The sequence below is a fragment of the Colias eurytheme genome, chromosome 30, assembly GCF_061535395.1.
Source record: "Colias eurytheme isolate Ceu_HAF_F1 chromosome 30, ilColEury1 Martin Lab GWU primary, whole genome shotgun sequence".
In the NCBI taxonomy this organism is placed as follows: Eukaryota; Metazoa; Arthropoda; class Insecta; order Lepidoptera; family Pieridae; genus Colias; species Colias eurytheme.
Genome location: NC_143009.1, coordinates 2547588 through 2572372, shown reverse-complemented (window position 1 = coordinate 2572372; position 24785 = coordinate 2547588). Strand labels below are relative to the sequence as shown.

Genomic DNA, 24785 nt, shown 5'->3' with positions numbered 1-24785 from the left:
CTCAGTGTTAAGTCATGGCATGTATTCAGAACACTGATTAGGGTGGCAACCCTTTTTATAAAAACCGGGAGAAATTAAAAAACAAGAACTTGAATTATTCTTTTGAATGCTGCGAAATTTTATTGTAACTGCCGCCTTTAATCATTTTTAGCGTTATCAAAACGTAACAACAGATGGCACCGCATGTCTTCTAACTCGCGCTATAATCTTTTTTTATTGAACCCTAATAAGTTTACTGATATGTACCAAATTTTAACTTTGCGCAGAGGCAATATCGTAACCAATGAGGTTAATCCGAGGTGCGATTATTGCTAGTTGAAAACTTTACCAATACCCCGCCGTGTGGACGTGAAATACCGTCCGCTATGGCAATTTTTGAACGGCCGTTAAGGCCTAATAAATAACTAAACAACAAAACATCTTTATAGTTTATACACAATAAACAATTACACATAATAGAATTTAGATAATTAATACATAAATGTGTACACTTAAAACCGGCTTCTCACGTACCTGCAGCAGGGGCAATTTTGAAAGTGGACCCTTACTTTACTTGGCTCCTTAAATTTATTATTTAATAATTGTGATGTGTATAGACAAGCAGGGGCAATTTAGAGAACAACTGAAGTTGTTCCCATATTGCCCCTGCGGCAGGTACCTACCGCGGCCTAATGAAACATTATAAGATAATCATCACAGATAATCATTATAAATGTAATACATTCCGAATATATTCCATAATTAATATTATAAATGCGAAAGTAACTCTGTCTGTCTGTCTGTTACTCAATCACGCCTAAACTACTGAACCAATTTGCATGAAATTTGGTATGGAGATATTTTGATACCCGAGAAAGGACATAGGCTACCTTTTATTGCGAAATATGTACCACGGGCGAAGCCGGGGCGGACCACTAGTCTCTTATAAATATATCTTAATTTTCCATTTTCCTAAGGTATATTTCTACTATACCAGACTTCGAAGCTTTCTTACACATTTAAACTATCAACCATTGCGCCTTCAGGAATTGAAATTAAACTAATATTTCCTCAAACGATAATATACCTACCAATTTTTAATGTTAATCATTGTTTGTTTTAAATATTAAGAGGTTACCAACGTGAACTGTAAAATATATTAGGCCCTTCGCTCATGGAGCTACTCAAAAAGAACTAGTCACAAACTCAAATTACTAACGAGTTGCCTGAGCGTCACAGCCCATACATGTTCTATGGAGATTCGCACACGACGCGACTAGTTACTAACTGGTGAGTAACGCGTTAGCAACCAATCACGCGCGACGCATCGTGCTGGTCTCCACGCTACTGGTTTCCCGAGTTTCTTTGTTTTTTATGATAAAAATGAACGAGCAAACATTGACAAGTGACTGAAACCTTATAACTTGAGTAGCGTTGTATGCGAGATACAATTTGTAACTGGTTTGTAATCGTAATTACTGATTAGTTCAGTCATTTTTGAGTAGCTCCATGAGCGAAGGGCCTTATGGTTATCTAATGTTGTATTTTTAGAATGACATTGTAAGTATAATAAACAAAACCATTTTATTATATTTATTTAAAAGTAGGTATAATAACTTAAAAACTACTAATAAAGGGGTTTAGTAATTTCCTAGTAAAAAAATCATCATAGTTAATTTGATTTTAAAACTGCTTTCCGAACCTGTGCTAATTATAAAATTACGTATTTTGACGATTCAAAAGTGCAGGAATCCTGTCCGATTAGGGCCCTTCTGGCCTCCTCCACTCAAGCGACAGCTCAAGCCGAGGTTCGTGGTCCCCGTCAAGGGGGGACGCCCTTGTGCATGTCGCTACCAGGATGAACCTTCAGTTCACCCCCGCGTCCGCGTTAAAATGTAGAAGCCCTTCTGGCTAACATTGAGAGACACCACACAAAAAAAAAAGTGCTTAAGGAAATCTAGTGGGGAATTTTCGAGCCGGATTATCGAAAAAAGTGTGCCGCGTCGCGTGTGTAAAGTGTGACGTGGAACCGGAAATCCACGTGTCCCATCTTCCCCCGTGATATTTATTCATCGTAAGCTCCTATAACTACCAGCAAGCAGTTTTCATTATTAAAGTGTCCCCAGTTGTCCGAAATCATAGCATTATTAGCAGCATTTAGCGCGACCTATATAGGTATACAGCCCCCCTAGTCAAGTGGCTTTCTGTTAGCGTAGCGTTCAATAGAATAGACTACGAATGTATGAGATTGACGTAGGCTGTACATAAACGTATCTACAGCTTACGTCAATCTCATACATTCGTAGTCTATTCTATTGAACGCTACGCTAACAGAAAGCCACTTGACTAGGGGGGCAGAAAGCCACTTGACTAGGGGGGCAGTCCACTATTAAAGTAATACGTAAACCGTACATTTTCGAATCTAGGAAAAGTTTGAGCTTGAACTCAAACATTTCCTTCCACTTCCACACACCGAAAAATGCAAAAGATTCAAATCTTTTCAATTTTTCTGATGTGAAATAATAATATTTTAGGTAGTTACAAACATTATACAGACTAAAAGTGATTTGAACCTTCCATCGTTTGAAAAGTGTGTTTGTTTGTTTGCCTTTGTTTCACATCAGGGTCACGCTACAATTTTTGATACGATTTTTGTATATAGGCTACTTTTTACCTCAGTTTTAGAGAGTAAGATAGGCTACACCGGTGAAACATCTCATTCCCACGGGAATTACCTTTGACTTCACAGACGAAGCTGTGGGCAACAGCTAGTCTATACCTACTAAATATTATAATGCCGAAGAGTTTGTTCGAACGCGCTAATCTCAGGAACTGCTGTTCCGATTTGAAAATTTATTTCGGTGTTAGGTAGCCCATTTAGTACCTAGCTCCTAGTTATTATACTGTGTAAGACCAACAGGAGCGGAGCACTGCGGCTGAAACCGCGCGGCACAACTAGTATATAATATGATTCATAATTCATAAAACCACAGTGGTTTAGCGGTTAAAACTGACCTACAAACTCGAGGTCAAGGGTTTGAGAATGGAGCTCGCATAAAATTATCTTGATAGGTCTTTACCTATCAAGATAATTTTATCGACATTATCCTTTGATAGTAAAAGTTGTGTTAATAAATCGGCTAGGCTTTATGTCATAAACTTATAAGCTTTCCGCTCGCAGCTTCGCCCGCGTTACCTATCTATAATTTATTAAATAACATGTACTAAAATCTGCAACCACTCTATCCTATTAATATTATAAATGTGAAAGTTTGTATGGATGTTTGTTACTCTTTCACGCAAAAACTACTGAACCGATTACAATGAATTTTAGCACACATATAGAGGGTAACTTGGATTAACACATAGGATAGGTTTTATCCCGGAAATCCCACGGGAACGGGAACTATGCGGGTTTATCTTTGAAAATGCGGGCGAAGCCGCGGGCGGAAAGCTAGTATATATTATAGCTAGGGTCATAGGCATAGGTCATAGGGTTCCGTCTGTAGAAAGCTGTCGGTAAGTTGCCTGACGAGACGTTTTTTATAGGAAAGATTTTCGCTTAGGCTTAGTATACTATTCGTAATTAAAACGGAACGTTTCTCAAATATAGGACCCGGGCTTATGCCCGGTTTCTATAGTTCCTATTTAATAAGAAATTATCGAATAAGATATAAATCTTATTCGATAATTACGAAAATAATAATGATAAAAATAATTTGGAAAATCCAAAAGTGCACGCCTCATAATTTTTTTTTAATAAATATTTATTAATTATTATTTTTGTTTATTTAATAACAATTAAACCACATCGAATCAGACCCTGAAAAATGAAAGGGTTCTATTCCTGAGCATACTCAAGCGTAAGAGAAAAAAAAAAGACTCGATTAGTAAAGTATTTCGGTCGCTATCGTGTTAACAAGAAAAAGGATCCGCACATACAGACACACGGACGTCCAAGACAGAACTTTTTTAAACTGTTATTTAACTAGTTTAAATAACAAAAATGACATCAAAAATATCATGAACGTTAAAAATAGTGTTTTTTCTTAATATGTGTGTGTATGTATTATCTTACAAGTGCAATGTATGATACATAAAGACATTTTAAGTTTGAAAAATCAGATGTTTTGCGCGAAGTGACAGTAGTACCCACCTCAACGCTTCGCTTATGAGGCGTGCAATAAAGCTTGATTTAAACCCGTTATTAAAACATTTAAAGACACTTCTGTATCTGTAATCACGTGAGAAGGTACCTATAATGGTCATATTTATCTTTGGTAATGGTTTCCTTTAATAGCTTTTTGGGAAAAATCTAAATATTTTACTTATTAAATTAAATTAACTGGATTTAAACCGGATCTAATATTTATTGCTATTGAATAGTAATTACAACATTTTTAATATGGGCCCTCGTCATCTATTCATATAAAACTCAGAGGTGACTGATATAGTCATCTATCAACGCACAGCCCAAACCACTGGACGTAGGCTGAAATTTGGCATGCAGGTAGATGTTAGGACTTAGGACGTAGGCATCCGCTAAGAAAGGATTTCCCGAAATTCTTGCGGGATCAGGGAAAAACGGGGATGCACGTACAAAGTCCTGGGCGGAAAGTAGTAGGTTTATATATATTGACCAACGGAAACTCAATCGTTTATTATTGAGAGTAAAATTTCAAAGACGCATCATGGCAATATATTCAAGTCATGGCGCAAGGCGGCGATTTTGATTTCTTTGAATCTTGCCAAAGAAGTTTCACTTCTGACACGTGTGCTCTGCACACACACTTTTTATTGTAACGCGGTTTGATGGTTTGAGAGCAATAGCAAATAATATGAACATTTGAATTTGTACGAGAGCTTACATGAAAAAATAAAAAGTAAATAGGTACTTACATATTATTTAAGGCATAGAGTTAAAGTACCTATATGTACCTATTTATTTAAGACCTATAAGACGATAAATACCGGGTTAGGTATATCCAAGGCATAAATTTAGGCGTAAGCGAAATCCTATGTGTATGATCAAAGGAAATAAATAAATAAATAAACAAATTATGATATCGCTTTCAACCAAGAATATTAAAAAGTAACAATATGCTAATGAAAAAAGGTGATAATGTATTCTGAAGAAATTCGTATGCATAAATTAATATAAATAAATCACAGCTGCCTAACAAGAATGATAAAAGGAATATTTCTAAACGTTGTGGTCAGTTTTTCATATAAATTTTTAATCTAATATCATTTACATACCTATTATATTTTTAACTCTATCGTTAAGTAACAAACTGAATTGAATGTGACAATTCAAGTTTTATAAATAAAATTTCCAAAATATTTTCGTAGAGGTTTTCGTAATTTACGTTACTGAAAAATGTACATCCTTATTTACTATATTAAATTTTCATAATAAATGCGGAAGCTTGTTTTTTTTTTAACTGAGTTCAAAAAAAAAGGAGGAGGATATCAATTCGGCCGGTATATTTTTTTGTATGTTTGTCCTCCCTTCACTTCACTTCGATTTTTGTATTTTGTGGTCGTACAGATATTGTTGCTTTTTAGTTAATACATCCGTGGGAATTTATTTTGACCACAGACGAAGCCGCGTGTACAAAGCTAGTATTTATTATTATTTCAATATTATATTATGCGTAAATTGTTTCTGTCATGATTGTCATTTCGTATTTACCGTCATGCACTACATATACCTAAATACGTGTGAACGTCTTCGCTTTCAAGGTAAAAATGTTATAAATAAAATACAATTGCATACCATTAATTTGTTTATAAAAATGAATTACTAAACGTTGCTAAGGGGCAGAACAACGTCTGCTGGGGCAGAGTTTAAACTTATAAAAACGTCTCAAAAATAGCCGCTGCTTTTTAAACAATAGGTACAATCGAAATATACATCTTCATATAGGTAAGTGATAATACAGAATTGAAAATATAAAATTACTACCTGTCCGCCCCGGCTTCGCCCGTGGTACCTACATGTTTAAACTATCCTATCTCTCAAGTTGGATCGAACTGTACATGTTGTGCGAATTTTATTATAATCGGTTAAGTGGTTTAGGAGTCCATTGAGGACAAACATTGTGACACGAGATTTATATATATTATTAAGATAATTAAAGATAAAGTTCAGGAGTCAGGACTGGACTAGGTTTGGGAATGGAAAAATCCGACCAACCATTGATTATTTAAACTGGAAACAACTTCCAATGATTTTTTTCATCGTATAAATGTATCAAAAATGTAAAGTAAATATCACTTACTTTAAATTACATTACTTGTTAAATTATTATTTTATCGTTTCCTTTATATATCAAGTTTCTTCCAAACCGGATAATAAAAAAAAAGACGGGTTGCACTCCTGAGGTGCCGGCAGAAGTGAAAACTTGATTATTAACGTTCAGCATGTTTGATATTTTGGAATGGTATCCGTCTTACGCATGGAAAAAAAAGGGCTAAAAAAAAAACATCCGTCTTACGCTTTTTCGATCAGGCCTCGTGTCCTGACGCGAGTTTAAGATTTTATACCCAACGCCGCTAAAGAAGTTTTCACTTCAAAAAGTGTGGTACTCGGGAACTGCCGCGGTAAAGCTATTGCATGCTATGACTTCAAGCCACACCTCCGAGCCCGTCGGAGTGGGGAGCGTGAGGTTATTTCGTTACGGAATTTCTCGATTCGGTCCCCACGCTCAAGGCCCGCGGTAGAAGCTATGCAATAGCTTAAATACATTATTTTGTAAGTTTTATAAATCGCTCTACATCTTGACGTGCGGACAGTTAAATGAAAGAATAATATTTGTAATATATTTTCTTTTCTGTTTAAAGGAAACCGGTATTATAAAACGACCGTTTAAATGATAAGGACTTATTTTTCAATATGTTTTTTTTTAAGTTGTAGCTAAGAATAAATAAATTTTATCTTGCGCAAGAATTTGCAAGAATCTCAAAGCAGTCTCAAGCACATTGCTTCGTCGACAAAATGTTTTTCCGTAAACTCCCCGGGAGTCCGGGACTAAAATTCACCGCTGCGAAGTGCGATGTAGTAAATATAAAAAATATAGGAGCTATTGCCTCAAATTTTCAAAATTATTTCAATTTAATTATTTAATTACGTCATTAATTACGATAAAAGCTATGATATTTATACAACGCGAACACAGTATTACCATAATAATATTTTAATACTGTGACGCGAACGTCACGTTCAAAGACCGAAAACACTCTTTGAGCGAAAAAATTGCACATACAAGATTTTCTTAGACTTCCTTTTTTACATGCGGCCTACTATAGAATATAGATATATGTACATATATACTATAACTATACTAATCTTCTTATATATAAAAATGAATCGCAAAATGTATTGGTAAGCGCATAACTCGAGAACGGCTGAACCGATTTCGATAATTCTTTTTTTATTATATTCCTTGAAGTACGAGGATGGTTTTTAAGTAGAGAAAACGTAAATATGTACCACGGGCGAAGCCGGGGCGGACCGCTAGTAATATTATAAAGCTGAAGAGTTTGTTTGTTTGAACGCGCTAATCTCGGGAACTACTGGTCCGATTTGAAAAATTCTTTCGGTGTTAGATAGCCCATTTATCGAGGAAGGCTATTATTGCCTATAGGTAGCTAGCTACTAGTTATTATTCTGTGCTATAGGCTATCTATTATCATCTCGCTAAGACCAATGAGAGCCAAGCACTGCGGGTAAAACCGCGGGGCACAGCACAGCACAGCAGGTTATTTTTTTACCATCGCGTCGTGCTTATAATTATCAAGCCCCAAATTGGGACTGACCACAAAGAATAGACACTGGATTCTGTTTTGTTAGACCAAGGTTTTGACCCCAACTGAAGTGAATGAAGGATTATTAGAGAGAGGCAAACGAACATCTGATTGCGAAATGTTTAGGTTCAGATATAGTGTATTAGATCATATCTAGATGGTCTGAAAAGCGAATGTATATAGTACATAATATATATTACTAGAGGCCCGCCCCGGCTTCGCCCGTGGTACATATTATTATTTCGCAATTAAAGGTAGCCTATGTCCTTTCTCGGGTATCAAAATATCTCCATACCAAATTTCATGCAAATTGGTTCAGTAGTTTAGGCGTGATTGAGTAACAGACAGACAGACAGAGTTACTTTCGCATTTATAATATTAGTATGGATTATAATAAATAGATAGTATCGCTTCAAGCGGTAAATGAAGAAGAATTTAAAATTAAAATAATGTATTCCTCAAAATGTAATAAAGTCGCATCGATCCTCAGTTTTTGGTACTTTTGACCACGAAGTGAGATTTTATTTCTCAAAATGTAGCAAAATTTTGTATTCCTAAACTTGTGTATAAGCCAGTCGAATAAGAAGTAAAATCTGTGAAACAAACTACGCAGATAAACCATTGAACATCATGCAGAAACATTGTTTTTTCACCAAAGAGGTTATCAAAAGTCACGAACCTGACCGTCAAAGAAGATAGAATTATCTACACAAGATTCTAGGTCACCACGAGGGCATTTAGTGCTTTTTTCTCAATCCAGATCAAAATCTAGAATAAATCGCGTTTAAATTTCGAAATTAATCGTCAATAAAAAAAATAAAAAAAATTAATACTCGCGTAAAACCAAACACAAGAAAATACTATAAATGATAAATCTAGAAAAATATTTTTAGCGTACTTTTATTAGCTTCACCTGTTTGTATGTGATCGACTCCTTTTATTTGAGTTTGTCAGGATGTGTATGTGTGTGTTTGTTACTCTTTCACGCAAATACTACTGAACCGATTACAATGAAATTAAGCACACACATAGAGGGTAACTTGGATTAACACATACTTGGATTAACAGGATAGGTTTTATCCCGGAAATCCCACGGGAACGGGAACTGCGTGTTTTTCTTTGAAAACACGGGCGAAGCCGCGGGCGGAAAGCTAGTATTTTATAATGGCGATGTTCAATAATTAGAACTTAGAAGACATCCTTAATATAATATTATTTAAGTTTATGAGTATCATTATGATGTAACGGAAGTATATTCTAAACAATACGCACATTGTATCCATAATAGATCATAATATAATATTGAATTGATAATAATTGATAATAGGAAAATAATAATAAAGAACTTACTGGAAAGATGTATGACATAATTGTAGAAGTACTATTTTTTGTGTTATCTGTGCACCCACTTCCTATACATTTAAAATTTAAATATTAATTGTGAGATGAAAGACGATACTTCAATTAAAACCGGCGGATTATCGTGTTTTGGCCCTGGAAGATAGATGAATGGTTCTTCGAGCTAAAGGTTATTATACGTTTCGCAACCGGCGACGAGCGCGCGCGTGAAAAGGCGCGCAAATTGACGTTTATATTTTTTAATACTTTTTTTTTAATTGCGCGTGCCATGATTCTGGAAATAAGTAGTGTTTGTTTGTGAGTGTTTTGTTTTTTTTTGTGTGCTGGCAGTTTTATTATATGGGTAAGTTACTTTTTAAAAATAATTATAAGAGTTAAATTTAGTCTTGAGACTTATTTTCGATTTAAAAGTTATTTATAGTAATTAGGTATGTACTATATTTTTGTCGAGGCAGATTTAAAAATAATTCTAGATATTGTATTTAAAACCATACCGGTTTTATACACATATTCGAATTAATAAAATAAATGTGAAATATTATTCTGGAAAACTCTTGCACAATTTTAACAAATAATAAAATAGAGAAAATTTAATTATTATTTTTAAAGATGAAAATTCTCGTACATTTTCGTATTTTTGACTTCATTTTAAACTAGACAAGTCTTACTAAAAACTAGACTTGGTTAAAGTTATTACAGGGACGGCAAGAAAAGGCAGTCACTTAGGTTCAATGTTCCTGCATAATATTTAGTCCACAGACTTGCGGTTAGGCTCTAAACATTGTTGAAATTTTTATACTTATGCGTTTTGAGTATGCATTTTGTACCTATTTCGAAAAAAAAATTGACAGATATGTATTGGATAAATATTGTATTATAATATAAAATATATATAATATACTGTATATTGTATTATCTGTGACTAATTTGAAGCGAGTTTTCTATCATTTGTTTTTTTTTTTAATTTTCAATTAACCTGTCTGTTTTAGAACTGCTGGATTTGAATAGAAATTAGAACTTTCGAATTCCAAACTCGCACAGGGTACTTTAAATTAAGAATTAGGTATGTAAAGGTCATGTTTTATAAAAAAATGTGATATTTTTCCTTGAAAGTAATAATTTTCCTAATTCAGGACTGTGTAGTGTGTTCATTATGATCGCTATTTATTTCAAGAAATTAACCGCATGTAACGTGTAAGTACTTGGCGTATTATTTAAGTAACTAAATATATATTCTACTTACTAGGTACATAGTTTGGGGTATTTTTAGTATCACTACATAGTTTAAAAAAAAGGTCGCTTTCTCCGTCCCTATGTCCCTATGTATGCTTATCTTTAAAATTTTGATGCGGTTTTTTCAATAGATACCTACAGTGATCATAATTTGTTAAATTTTAGACAACGCGGGCGAAGCCGCGGGCGGAAAGCTAGTAAAATATATTGTAGAGTAAATAAGTTAGTATTGGACTATGTTCGAAGTTAAAATTGAGACTTGAGAGCCACATTTTATTGAATCAAGTAAGCTTTATTTGTTAACACACAATAGCTTACCGCTCGCGGCTTCGCCCGCTTTGTCTAAAACCTATTAAATTATATAATAAAACCTTCCTCGTGAATCAATATCTATTAAAAAAACCGCATCAAAATCCGTTGTTTACTTTTAAAGATTAAAGCATACAAAGGGACATAGGGACAGAGAAAGCGACTTTGTCCAAGAGGAAGGTTTTAGTAGGTATATAGGTATATTAGGTTTTAGACAAAGCGGGCGAAGCCGCGGGCGGTAAGCTAGTATTGTGCTAGTATACTGCATATTAGCCTAACCATACTTACTAGCTTTCCAACCGCGGCACCACCCGCGTAGTCAAAGGTAAATCATAGTTGCCAAAATATATCATCTAAATCGTTTCTGTGATTTAGGCGAGAAGAAGAAACAGACAGGCGGAGTTAATTTCGCATTGATTGAATATGTAAAAATTAAGAAAAACCCTCAATCCAGATGGAACCGGAGTAAATTAGCATGTATTCAATATAATTAAACAAGAGGTATGTACCTCTTTATTTTTCCTTAAAAGCAACAGCTAAATTTTTATTAGTGACCATACGATAAGTGACAAAGTAAATATTGATTATATTTATTGACCTTTGCAATGTAATGCTTGTATCTTCAATTATTATACATACTTAGGTTGAATTTAAATAACTAGTATTAATCGCGTGGTTCTACTCGTACGTAATAAATATTCCGCTAATAAGTATACATAAAAATTTATTATATTAGTCCATAAATAGGCATTTAAAAATTTTAGAAATAATAGTAATACCTACTAGATTTCCGCCCGCTGCTTCGCTTGCAGTTTCATAGAAAAACCCGCATAGTTCCCGTTTGTTATTACTGAACCGAACAATAAAATTTGTATGTAGGTAGCTACTCATAATAAGACATAGGTTATTTTTATCCCGGAAATCCTACAGGAACGGGAACTATGCGGGGTTTTCTTTGAAGTCGCGGGCTAAGCCGCGGGCGAAGCAGCGGTCGGAAATCTATTTCAAAAGCATATTGCAATTCTGTCTGCTATTGAGAAGCATAAGAATGCAATTTCTTAAAGGCGACAATTTTGGTACCTATCTTTGAATTTTGCCAAAGAAGTTTCACTTCTGACAAGTGTGTTCGGCACGCACGCTCTTTTTTTATAATAAATCTACACCCTCACAAACTGTCGTATAATATTTGTAGGATTAGTATCTACGACTTGTAGGATGACGTCGGTTTAATGTCACTGTTATTATACAGGGTGTCCCAAAAAGTAGTGATGAACGGAAGCTGGGAGGTAGAGGACCTAGAGAGCTATCCGAATCACCCCCATGTATGTTATGCGATTTTTCGTATTTTCGGAGTTATGACATTTTTTTCAATTTTTCATCTATCGCTGAGTACGATGAGATTTTTATTTATGGTGACGTGACTTATTGCGCTAGATGCTTGATTTTGTGTGGTAAGCTGAAAGATAGGCCAATTCAGTATGGTAACATTTACTATCGTTAGATCTTCGAATGGAATAAAAAAAGAATTAAATGCCAAGAAAGATAAAATTACCCAGTATGTTCACAACTTCAAGGGCCCATAAAAAAATAAAATCACATAAAAAAAGTTTTCCATTTGGCTTTTAAAAACTCGCTCTATCTATCAGGTAGCTACCCTAAAAATTTCATTTTATTATTCAGAAGGCTTCAATCGAAAAATTGAAATCTAAATGTGGTAAGTGCAAAAATTTTATTAACATGATGATCATTAAAACCAAATTAAAACCCATAAATAGGTGTTTAATTACCAGAAATTTTTAAAATAACCCCGCTGTTGCTCAATGCAAGTGCGACATCACCGTAAAAAGTTGTCTTTTAAATGTCTGAATGCCCTTTTATCATTTTTAATGGTTTCTTCTGCTACTATGAATTTCCGGGTTATTTCGTCCAAATTGTAGCATTCTCTCAAGTAGCCGAGGTCTTTTTAGTATCCCCATTGAAACAAATCAATGGGGTTTAGGTCGAGGGACCGTGCAGGCCAGGCTTTAAGGCAGGCGTCACCAGCGCATGCGCAGGCTGCAACGACCAATCCATCTTTCAGGGTATTTTTGCCCTTTAGCCTGGCCTCGACGGTATCCGGACATAAACCCTATTGATTTTTTTCCGTGGGGATACTACAAAGACGAGAGACTGCCACAATTTGAACGAAATAACCTGGAAATTCATAGTAGCAGAAGAAACCATTAAAAATGATAAAAGGGCATTCAGACATTTAAAAGACAACTTTTTACGGTGATGTCGCACTTGCACTGAGCAATAGCGGGGTCATTTTAAAAATTTCTGGTAATTAAACACCTTGTTATTGGTTTTAATTTGTTTTTATTAATCATCATGTTAATTCAATTTTTGCACTTACCTCATTTAGATTTCAATTTTTCGATTGAAGCCTTCTGAATAATAAAATGAAATTTTCAGGGTAGCTACCTGATAGATAGAGCAAGTTTTTAAAAGCCAAATGGAAAACTTTTTTTATGTGATTTTATTTTTTTACGGGCCCTTGAAGTGGAGAACATACTGGGTAATTTTATCTTTCTTGGCATTTTAATTCTTTTTTTTATTCCATTCAAAGATCTAACGATAGTAAATGTTACCATACTGAATTGGCCTATCTTTCAGCTTAGCACACAAAAAAAATCAAGCACCTTCCGCAATAATTGACGTCACCATGAGTGAAAATATCACCGTACTCGGCGATAGGTGAAAAATTGAAAAAAACGTCATAACTCCGAAAATACGAAAAATCGCATAACATACATGGGGGTGATTCGGATAGCCCTTTAGGTCCTCTACCTCCCAGCTTCCGTTCATCACTACTTTTTGGGACACCCTGTATAGAAGAGTACTGTACTGTAACTCAGGAAGGAAATGTAAACAGACTAGAAAGATAAATGTAGAAGATTAGCTAATAGCTTGCTCTGTTCGCTTGCTGACTGACATCTTTAAAGTTTAAACAATGATAAGACTCAAGCAATAATAATACAAAAAAATCTACAAATCTAATTCTTTTCTTTACAACAATCACTAGTATTCATTTTAAATTATTAGAATTGCCATGCGTTATTGACTCAAAGCACCTGAAAGTGAATTGTAAAATATTTTGTATCCGCCTTTTAAATAAATAACATAGTTAAAAAAAACTAAAAAACATGGTTATTCTAATGAAATAATTATTGATTGTCACCGATTCTTGGTAGGTTTACAAAGTTTGAATTAAATCTGATTAAAGTGGGTCAAAATCGAGTCTAAAAGACCCTGCACATACAAAAGTACAGGTGAAGCTAATAAAAGCGTGTTAAAAAGTCAAAAATTCAATAATTTTGTTGACAATTTTGTTAGGTTAGGTTAACCGGTTCCCGCCATACGTCCAAAAACTAGTATCTTAATCCATCAAGATACCATTATAAATATTAATCGAAAACAAGTTTCGTCAGTCTGTGCAACCGTTCCCCTGAACTTAGTGCTACATTCACTGCGCGCGAGACCTTTAGAGGGTTGCCATGACTACGGGTTTTCCCGCGCATTTTCGGACGCAGTGAAATTGAAAAAACTTTTTGAAATATTTTTTTTTTAACCTTCGGAGTTCGGGCTTCGACGGAGAAAAGTACTAAATAAATAAATGCGCAATAATCCATTTTAGATGATTTTTCAGCGTTATTTTTGATATTATTTTCCTACTTTTTTTTTCTTTTTCTTACACTCGTTTATATAAATTGCTAACGACTATTTTCACATATTACGGTCTATACTTAAATTGTATAAAATTATATTATGATTCAGCGTTTAAATTATTAATTATCTACTATTTTATTAATTATTCTATTGTGCAATATAGACCGGGAGATACTGACACAAAATTTCGAGTCATTTGTAACAGGATGGCGGTTCTACAGGGGTCTTAGTACGCAATGACAAAAAGAAAAACGATGGTGTGAACGGTGGTACCGGCGTCTTAGTCGCGTGGGCGTTAGTCGAACTCGTCGGAAAAATAGCGAAGTCAAACGATTTGTAACACAAAAATTTTATAATTTACCGATAGCCCATAAAAAAGAAGTAGGCGGTAGTGTCATGCCATACTTTTCCGGTGTGACTTACAGCCCGCCATACCGACGCGAATGTGTTGATTTAAAAAAAACAATTCAACCATTTGTACCAGGCTAACTTTTGCACAGGTAACCATCGTCGTGCAGCCATTTACGAAAATCGCCATGCCATACTTTTCGGACGATTCCAAATGGTCGCCATACCGCCGAAAATCTGCAAATTTTTTTTTCGCCGAATCATTTGTAACACCCTAAATTTTTTTTTCAACAACTCCTGAATGATTATAAATAGAAGTGTGATAATGCCATACCTGTGGGAGGTGGCGAATGTGTATAAGATTTTTTTTTATTGTATGATTTTATTCGTATTTTGAACGATTTGTAACAGTATGGCATTAATCTTTCCTATAAGTTTGAGGTTCAACAAATATAAATACAAAATTTCAAAGATCTAGGTGGTAGAAATCTTCACTTCTATAAATTAATAATAAATTTATTTATGAAGTATGGCAGCACTTTTTCCCCCTACTAGAAGTATGGCAAATATAATAATGGTTACATTTTATCAAATACTCTCCAAAAATCCAAATGCAATACTGGTACAAAAAGTTTAACGAAAAAAAAATTTTTGCAGATTTTCGGCGGTATGGCGACCATTTGGAATCGTCCGAAAAGTATGGCATGGTGATTTTCGTAAATGGCTACACGACGATGGTTACCTGTGCAAAAGTTAGCCTGGTACAAATGGTTGAATTGTTTTTTTTTTAATCAACACATTTGCGTCGGTATGGCGGGCTGTAAGTCACACCGGAAAAGTATGGCATGACACTACCGCCTACTTCTTTTTTATGGGCTATCGGTAAATTCTAAAATTTTTGTGTTACAAATCGTTTGACTTTCGCTATTTTTACGACGAGTTCGACTAACGCCCACGCGACTAATCCGCCGGTACCAGTGTTCACACCATCGTTTTTCTTTTTGTCATTACGTACTAAGACCCCTGTAGAACCGCCATCCTGTTACAAATGACTCGAAATTTTGTGTCAGTATCTCCCGGTCTAATATTATTGTTTGTTTATGCAGTATTGCGTATTAGTAGGCATAAAGGTATTTAATATTTTTTTAAGTGAAATAAAATTGTTTTATTATGCTAATAATAAAAATTATGAATAAGAAATACATTTCAGTCGTTTTAAATTGCAATCCAATGACAACATGATCGATCTTTTAGATATTTTAACTTTTCGCGCTTTTTTTTTAATAAAAAAAAAACATTTACTAACTAAAGTATAATAATTATTAATTAAATATAGTAACCCTACTCCTCCTCACTATGTTTATATTGACAGCTATCAAAACTTATAGAACGTAATACATTGCTTACCATATACGAGACTTAAAATCAACATTCCTTTCAAAGCTAGCAATGTATATCACATTTATTTATACTCGTAAACATAAAACGAGAACTGAGTAAGGGTCGAGTTTCTCAATTTATACCAAAAGGGAGTGTTCGTTGAATGCAGCATTTAGACATAATTATAAGATTTCCTAATTGTACTGAGAAATACGCACGTGCCTAGATGATATTTACTTTTTATTAAAACTATAGGTATTTCCACACTACTGCAATGGTATTTAAGCCGGAAATTTCAAATGTAGGTTATATATTTACACAAAAGATATATTAAAGTAAAAAGTTCTAGATGTTCTGTGGTCTAGATAGGTTACTAACACAACCATAACACAACACAGGATTTTCAAAAACGGCACACTAATACACACATATTATATTTCGTAGTAAGTCATTATATTTGCATAAAATAAATAACAATAATAAATTATATAAAATGAATTTACGAAGTTCAAAGTTACTATAATTAGGAATCTTCTTTGACATTAATAAGTAAATTGTAAAAATAATAACTTACACGTACATTTTAAAATACACAGATTTCTGTTAAACTTGTGAGTGAAATGTTTTGTTTCTGGACCGCTTTTCATGACATTTTCAGTAAATAAAAGGCATTTAAAACCAAGCAAATACCTAAGTACCTTTGGTAATTAAGTGTAATTAAGTGTTAAGTAGGTACTCACTTGAAATAAACATAAGTACATAGTAAGTTTTGTTTATTTGTTTTTTCTCACGACCGCCGACATGACTATAATACCTACATCTAATAATCAATAATTATATTTTAAGAGATCAGAGATCATTGACCCCAACTTAAGTCAAGCAAGAACATTGTTGGCCTAAATTGAAATTAATTACAAAAATATTTACTTAACCAACTGTGCTAGAAAGGGGGTTATGTTTTTGCGTATATTTATGATAAGCTGCGCTTCGTGGTTTCACCCGCGTGGCTCCGCTCCTGTTGGTCTTAGCGTGATGATATTAATTATTATAATATAGCCTTATAGCCATCCTCGATAAATGGGCTATAGCTAACACCGAAATAATTTTTCAAATCAGACCTTTTTTTTTATAGTGGGGAAATCTTCTAAAGATACCCACGGCCCCCGGGGAAGGAGCCGTGGGTTATGTCGGATTCTTACCGACTAAAACCCCACTGTGTTCCGTCGAGCCGCTTTAATGATGGGGCCGCGGGTATTTGTTAGGATTCTTCCGCGACCAAGTTCCTGAGATTAGCTGCTTTCCGAACCGGTGGTAAATAATCTCTATGACGTATTTAAAAAATGACAAACCAAATCCTATCCTACCGTCCTATCCTATCCTACTAATATTGTAAATATGCGAAAGTTTGTGAGGATGGATGTTTATGTGTATAATGTTTGTCTCTTTCACACAAATACTATACTGAACCGATTACAATAAAATTAAATTAGCACACATATAGAGGGTAACTTGGATTTACAGTTTACACATAGGATAGGTTTTATCCCGGAAATCCCACGGGAACGGACACCAAGCCACGGGCGGTAAGCTAGTCATGGATAAATCATTAAAGTAACTTTTTTTGGAAACTAGGTTCTGTTATAATTTCATCCTATTCCGTAATAGTCGTAAGACGTTAAATCATAACAAACAAACAGACAAAATTTGCATTTTAAGTTCAAGTCATTAATTAGTAAAATTTACATACCGTCATATCCTCCAACATTGCCTTTCCAGCCTATCTTTGCCCAAATAGAAATTTTAACTTTCCCGAGTGTTTATGTGGAGTAGCATGACATTTAAGACTTGTTTTGTTTTTTGGTAGAAAATTAAAGTCTTTTCTCGCAATACTGATTAGATAGCACATGTATAACGTCAATCAGTCTGCTGCTACATGTCGACAAAGAAGGAGATGTTTTGGTGGTGCCAAATTTTTCTAAAAAAACTTGTCTCTGATCACTGGGAATCAATTAGAATACGTGAATATTTCTTATTATTTATTAAACTAGAATATAAAAAAGGAGGTTATTTGTTATTTCCAAGCAAAAATACGTAGTATTATAGGAGTTTTGTCGCTGGGCAATGTTAGGTTAATAAACGTAGTATGACCTATCCCAACATTGCCCAACCGTTTTGAGGTGCTAGGGCTGACACATTTTTAACAGACTTCTCAAATAGGTAGCAAGGTAATTTTTTTTAGGTGTAAATTAAGTACACAGCATGTTTTTTCTTTTAGGTACCTAGGTAGGATTGTACGAGTATGTATGCCTAGCTAGGTACTTTTTAAATGTTTAGTAGAAGTTACGTATAGGTACATAAATATTCATAATTTCAGTTTCATTTTAAAGATATACCTAGAAACAGTACGAACGCAATATTATTGCATGTGTACCTACCTATTACTTGTTACCCACCTACATATTTTATTAAACTTAATTTTTTCATCCTTTACCTAGTTTATTTTTTTGTGACAACCCTAAACCCTAAAGATTTTTGTATGAAGATTGTGAGAAAATTACACCTAACTTTGCCCATACAATTTAATGAAGATCTACTTATTTTGGATCATATTTTGTAAGAGATTCGGCATCTTTGCCTTGTCTTGTACTTTGTCTCTTAAAAACAGCTACGTAAGTCTTAAAATGGCTGAAATATTAAAGGTGGGCAAAGTTGTATACTTTTCCACCTTATTTCGCCCACCTCTTTCTTCCTTATTTTTAGAGAAACTATTAAGAATATAATTATTTCAAGTATATCTATTCATTCTAAATTCAATTCCCTACTCAAATAACAGCATCAATTCTGTCCATATTTTGTTTTTTCTTGTATATGATCAAAACACTGTGAAAAGCGGGCAATGTTGGAGGATATGACGGTACGATAACTACCTATATTAAATAATAATAAATTTATCATTGTTTGCAAAGCAAGTGTCGGCTATTTGCACAACATACATACATTGTTTACATGTTCTCTGTAGTATTTACAAAATATGTATTGATAAGAATTTATTTTTAACCGATTCCAAAAAATAAGTCGTATAATATTTTGGGTATGCTATAACAATACTTTTTAACCTTTGCTACTCGATAGATAAGGACCTTTTCATAACTAAATTCTTGAGTGAAATTTTAATAAACAATAAAATATAAAAGCTCTTCAAACAACAACAGGCTTTTAATTTAAAATTAATAAAAATAAACCAACTAAAAATTCTTCTTATTCAGTATCTATGGTATCTACTTAAGTAAATCAGATTTTGCGTGTCAAAGATCATTCAGAAGAAACGATAAAATACAATTTAATAATTTGTAATTTATTTATTTGGTTATATATTCATAGTACCTATGCATTTAATACAAATTTTGACGTTAATTTTGGCATGTTAACTTATTGCAATTATGATAAAAGTGAACGAGCAAACATTGACAAGTGACTGAAACCTGGCCCTTCGCTCATGGAGCTACTCAAAAAGAACTAGTCACAAACTCAAATTACTAACGAGTTGCCTGAGCGTCACAGCCCATACATGTTCTATGGAGATTCGCACACGACGCGACTAGTTACTAACTGGTGAGTAACGCGTTAGCAACAAATCACGCGCGACGCGTCGTGTCGGTCTCCACGCTACTGGTTTCCCGAGTTTCTTTGTTTTTTATGATAAAAATGAACGAGCAAACATTGACAAGTGACTGAAACCTTATAAATTGAGTAGCGTTGTATGCGAGATACAATTTGTAACTGGTTTGTAATCGTAATTACTGATTAGTTCAGTCATTTTTGAGTAGCTCCATGAGCGACGGGCATCTATATATGTACTAATATAATAAAGCTGAAGAGTTTGTTTGTTTGTTTGAACGCGCTAATCTCAGGAACTACTGGTCCGATTTGAAAAATTCTTTCGATGTTAGATAGCTCATTTATCGAGGAAGGCTATAGGCTATATATCATCACGCTACGACCAACAGGAAAGGAGCCACGGGGGTGAAACCGCGCGGAGCAGCTAGTTTATTTATATGTATCTATTATAATTAATATCCTCTGAGGTCGTTAAACTCCGTGAACAATAGTTATTTATACCAAAACAAATGAGGGAAGAAAATCATTGAGCATTTTTCATATAAATATACGATTTTACACACATAAATTAGCAACATAATGTCGAAAAGCACTGCATAATGTGATCACAAGGTCTAACAGAGGCCAAGTGTAAAATTGCGCAAATCCGAAACATCTTTCGATGTATTCACTATCATAATATATCTGATGTGACTTCGATAGAACAGTAATTCTTTAATATGTATATATATTATTATAGAATTAAAATAATTCAGTCTATAAAAAAATATTGTAGAAGCTCCACATTTTTCTTTTTTAAAGCGGTAAAACAGACTAGGTAGATGGTGTACGCAACTTGCGACTTGTTTTAATTTTTTACTAGCTGTGCCCTGAGGTTTTACCCGCAGTGCTCCACTCCTGTTGGTTTAGCGTGATGAACAGCCTATAGCCTTCCTCGATAAATGGGCTATCTAACACCGAAAGAATTTTTCAAATCGGACCAGTAGTTCCTGAGACAAGCGCGTTCAAACAAACAAATAAAACTCTTCAGCTTTATAATATTAGATAGTATAGATAGATAGATTATATAGTATATTTTTTTTATTATTTTTTTATTATTTGCTTGCTCTGTAATAAAGTTTAGGTAAAAAGTAACGCTTTTTTTATGAAAAAGTAAGCTGGGCCAAAAATACTGATTTTGACTTTAATTTATTATTTAATTTTATTTAATAACATTCATAATAATCACAAACTTTGACTGTAAAAGCTTCGATAGTAACCGTAAGTACATGCATTTTAAAAACAATTCTTATACGAGCGCGGCTTCGCTCGCGCAGTCAAAGAAAAACCCGCATAGTTCCCGTTCCCGTGGGATTTCCGGGATCGCGTCATTTTCCCGGGATAAAAAGTAGCCTATGTCCTTTCTCGGGTATCAAAATATATCCAAACCAAATTTCATGAAAATTGGTTCAGTAGTTTAGGCGTGATTGAGTAACAGACAGACAGACAGAGTTACTTTCGCATATTTTTATATTAGTATGGATTGTTTTAAATAATCACGCTACGCAAAGAAAAATATTGCAAAAGCTCAAAGTGCAAAAGCAGGATTTTTTTTTCTTTTTAGTTCAGACGAAATTGCGTAGGTACTTACATCATAGTAGATTATTTTCAGTTTTAGAATATAAATAATAATTGAAATTTAATTTAATTAAAACATTACCTTTCAAGATTTTTATGTAATTTATGAAGCAATAAACAACTTGTATTATAAATTTCACAATTCATAATGCTAGTCGTGACTTCATTCTTTACATTAAATTTGAAGAGACACGCTAATTATATAGATTACTAGCGGTCCGCCCCGGCTTCGCCCGTGGTACATGTTTACGTTTTCTCTACATAAGAACCATCCTCGTACTTCAAGAAATATAATAAAAAAAGAATTATCGAAATCGGTTCAGCCGTTCTCGAGTTATGCGCTTACCAACACATTTTGCGATTCATTTTTATATATAAGATTATCTTTATTGAAGGTTATTTTTAGAGTAGATAAAATTAAAGCACTATTGAACTGTTATTGAACTTTGTGATTTCAAAAAAGGAGCGGCCAAGTGCGAATTTGACTCGCTCATCAAGAGTTCCGTATAAACTTGTTTTTTATATGTTGTAACTGCAAATTTATAATTTTTCCTTTTCGTTGCTTCGTACCTTCAAGATTCTCTTAGCGAATGTCAAAAATTGCGAAAATTTCAGCTTTATACCTCCACGCGTCGTAGAAAAATGGTCTTAACAAATAAACAGACGGTCAATCTATACTAATATTATAAAGCTGAAGAGTTTGTTTGTTTGTTTGAACGCGCTAATCTCGGGAACTACTGGTCCGATTTGAAAAATTCTTTCGGTGTTAGATAGCCCATTTATCGAGGAAGGTTATAGGCTATATATCATCACGCTACGACCAACAGGGGTGGAGCCACGGGGGTGAAACCGCGTGGAGCAGCTAGTGAAGTGATACTATAAGTGTCCGTTTTTTCCTTTTGAGGTACGGAAACCTTTTTTTTAAGTGGGTTATATACCCACAGCCTCCGGGGAAAGGGCGGAATTATGTCGGATTCGCACCGACCAAATCCCCGCTGTGTACCAAGCCGCATCAACGACGGGGCCACGGGTATTGTAGAATTCGTCCTAACAACATCGTATTTTTATGACAGAGCAAGTAAAAGGAAAGGACCACCTGTTGTTAAATAGTTGACACTGCCTATTAAAACGAGCTTTGACGGCTTATAAAATAACTCATTAGTAACCATCGAGATAGAATGTACTACGTACTAGAGAGGCGATCGCTACTACACTCTCTTTAACACGAGCTAGAGGTAAGAATCACAAGTCTCTTTAGTCTGTGTCGGACTGTGCCCCCCGCTTGCCGCGTCAACACGTGTTATTGCTCTGTTCAAAATGCCTTCGTGTTTGCTTAGATATTGTTTTAACAGTTCCCATAATACAAACAAAGCCCGAGGAGTGACTTTTCACCAGTAAGTTTCCTTATTATGAGTAAGTCATGCATTTTACTAATATTGTTATCATTTTGCGAAAAATCACCACGCGTTCTGCGTTTCGCGCCATTTTTCATAGACTAACAGCACAGACGTGACACTATCGATGAGTCTGTTAAAAAAATGTAACTGGATTTTTTTAACTATGTGTATACAATATCTACTAGGAAAGATTACCGTGGTGTAGTACCTAAATATTTATACTTTTACCCGACTACGCAAAGTAAAACGGTAGGTTATATTAAGTAATATTTATTTATTTACCTATTTTTATTTATTAAAAAAAGCCTAATCAATAGTTGTTCCAATAGGATTTATAAATTATTATGCACAACAATTACAAATAAACACAACATTCACAGAAACTAATACAGTAAAAGTTCCTTAATCGCGCTTCCTTTATTCGTGTTTTCACTATTCGCGGATTAAAAAAATGCGACCCAATTTCTATATTCACGACTAAAATTTTTTTTTATTCGCGGATTTAATAAGTACATACATAATAATAAAATTATTCCAATAGGTATCTTACCCAATATCCTTGTCAAATGGACTAATAAGAAAGTAAAATAGATCTTATAACAAGTTTGCCTAAAGTACATAATATTATGTTCTTAAATGATATCGCCGAGGCCTTTGACACAAGCCGCCTTTGTCGCAAGCCACCTCTGCAGCGATTGATGTTTTTGAGAATGTAAATAAACAGAATGGAAGCAACCTTATAACTCAATAAATAAAGTATATTTTTAAATGTAGTTCCGTTTATAGTAAAGTTACAAAAATTGTGATCGAGTAAGGGGGCGTCCATAAATTACGTGAGGTGTTTTTTTAAATTTTCTGCACCTCCCTCCCCCCCTGGTGAGATGTCGTGAGAATTTATTCAACCCCTCCCCCATCCTCGAATCTCGCGTGAGATTTTTCAAAATGTGAGTTTCTTATACGTAAACGCCATCAACATTGAATCATCGTATCCATTTAAATTACATCATGAAGCAAAAACTGATAAAACTATTGATTACTACACAAAACGACAAAAGCTTAATAAATTGATATTATTTAAAGGAAATTAAAATACATAGTTTAATATAAAATCCTCGTTTTATTAATTCCCTAGTATCAGTACCACCAGATAGTACCGAGTAAACAGATTGCACAATGTGTCGCATCTGCACGCATTGCTTAATCTTTGAACTTGAAGCCACGCCTCGCTCGTTCCACACGTACCCCACCACATCGGCCGCGCGCAATGTTTTTGTTTGGAATAACCCCTCTAGTAATATATCTCGATGTTAGTAACACGCTTTTATTATCTTCTGTATGTATGTAACAGATTTTACACTCGATCTTGGCTTTAAACAGACAGATTTAATTTAAACTTTGTACACGTATCAAAGATCGGTGACAATACAATAATTTCATGAGATTATCTTATTATCCTGAAATTAAAATATCAAAATATAGCGTATAGTTAATAAATAAGCCAGTACTGAAATAGTACAGTAAGGAAATCTGTGCTACTAGGACTATGTGCATATTTTAAAGTGAAACTTTTATTACATCGTCTCAAACTTTTTGGTCTGTGTAGCGCATGTCGCGTCTATCGCGGCTGCCGAGTAGGTAATAGGTATACCTACTCGGCAGCCGACCGACACGCGACATGCGCTACACAAAGCAGTGTTCGGAACCGTTCGAACAGTTTCACTTTTACCGTGGTTTCATAAAACCACACATTTTTTTTTGTAGGTATTAAAATACATACCTAATTTATTATCTCAGCTTAGATCTTAAATATCAACTGTTTGAGCAAAATTTGAGCACAATATGGATACAATCTAAGAGTCATACATATTGAACTTTCAAGCATAAATAAATTGTATTACTGGTAATCTTCTGGTAATACATAAACTCACTCATTTGTATAGATTATGTGCAATACATTGCATTAAATAGACATTTTAAACATAACAGTATACTAATGATGCAATTATTTTTCATATCTCATTATAAATT

At 34.2% G+C, this 24785-nt stretch overlaps 1 protein-coding gene and 1 non-coding gene across 2 annotated transcripts in view; both read left to right on the top strand.

Moving 5' to 3' along the window:
• Positions 1 to 254: 254 nt before the first annotated feature.
• Positions 255 to 393, top strand: LOC149895728 (U4 spliceosomal RNA). The gene has a single exon (XR_016458456.1). It is a non-coding gene; the product is annotated as a U4 spliceosomal RNA (small nuclear RNA).
• Positions 394 to 9227: 8834 nt separating this feature from the next.
• LOC149895727 (lysosome membrane protein 2-like) overlaps positions 9228 to 24785 on the top strand; it is a 40817-nt gene continuing 25259 nt past the window's right edge. The window contains exon 1 of the mRNA XM_090118640.1: positions 9228 to 9490. Coding sequence (XP_089974766.1) covers positions 9487 to 9490 — 4 coding nt within the window. The 5' untranslated portion in view covers positions 9228 to 9486. The remainder of the gene's footprint in view (positions 9491 to 24785) is intronic.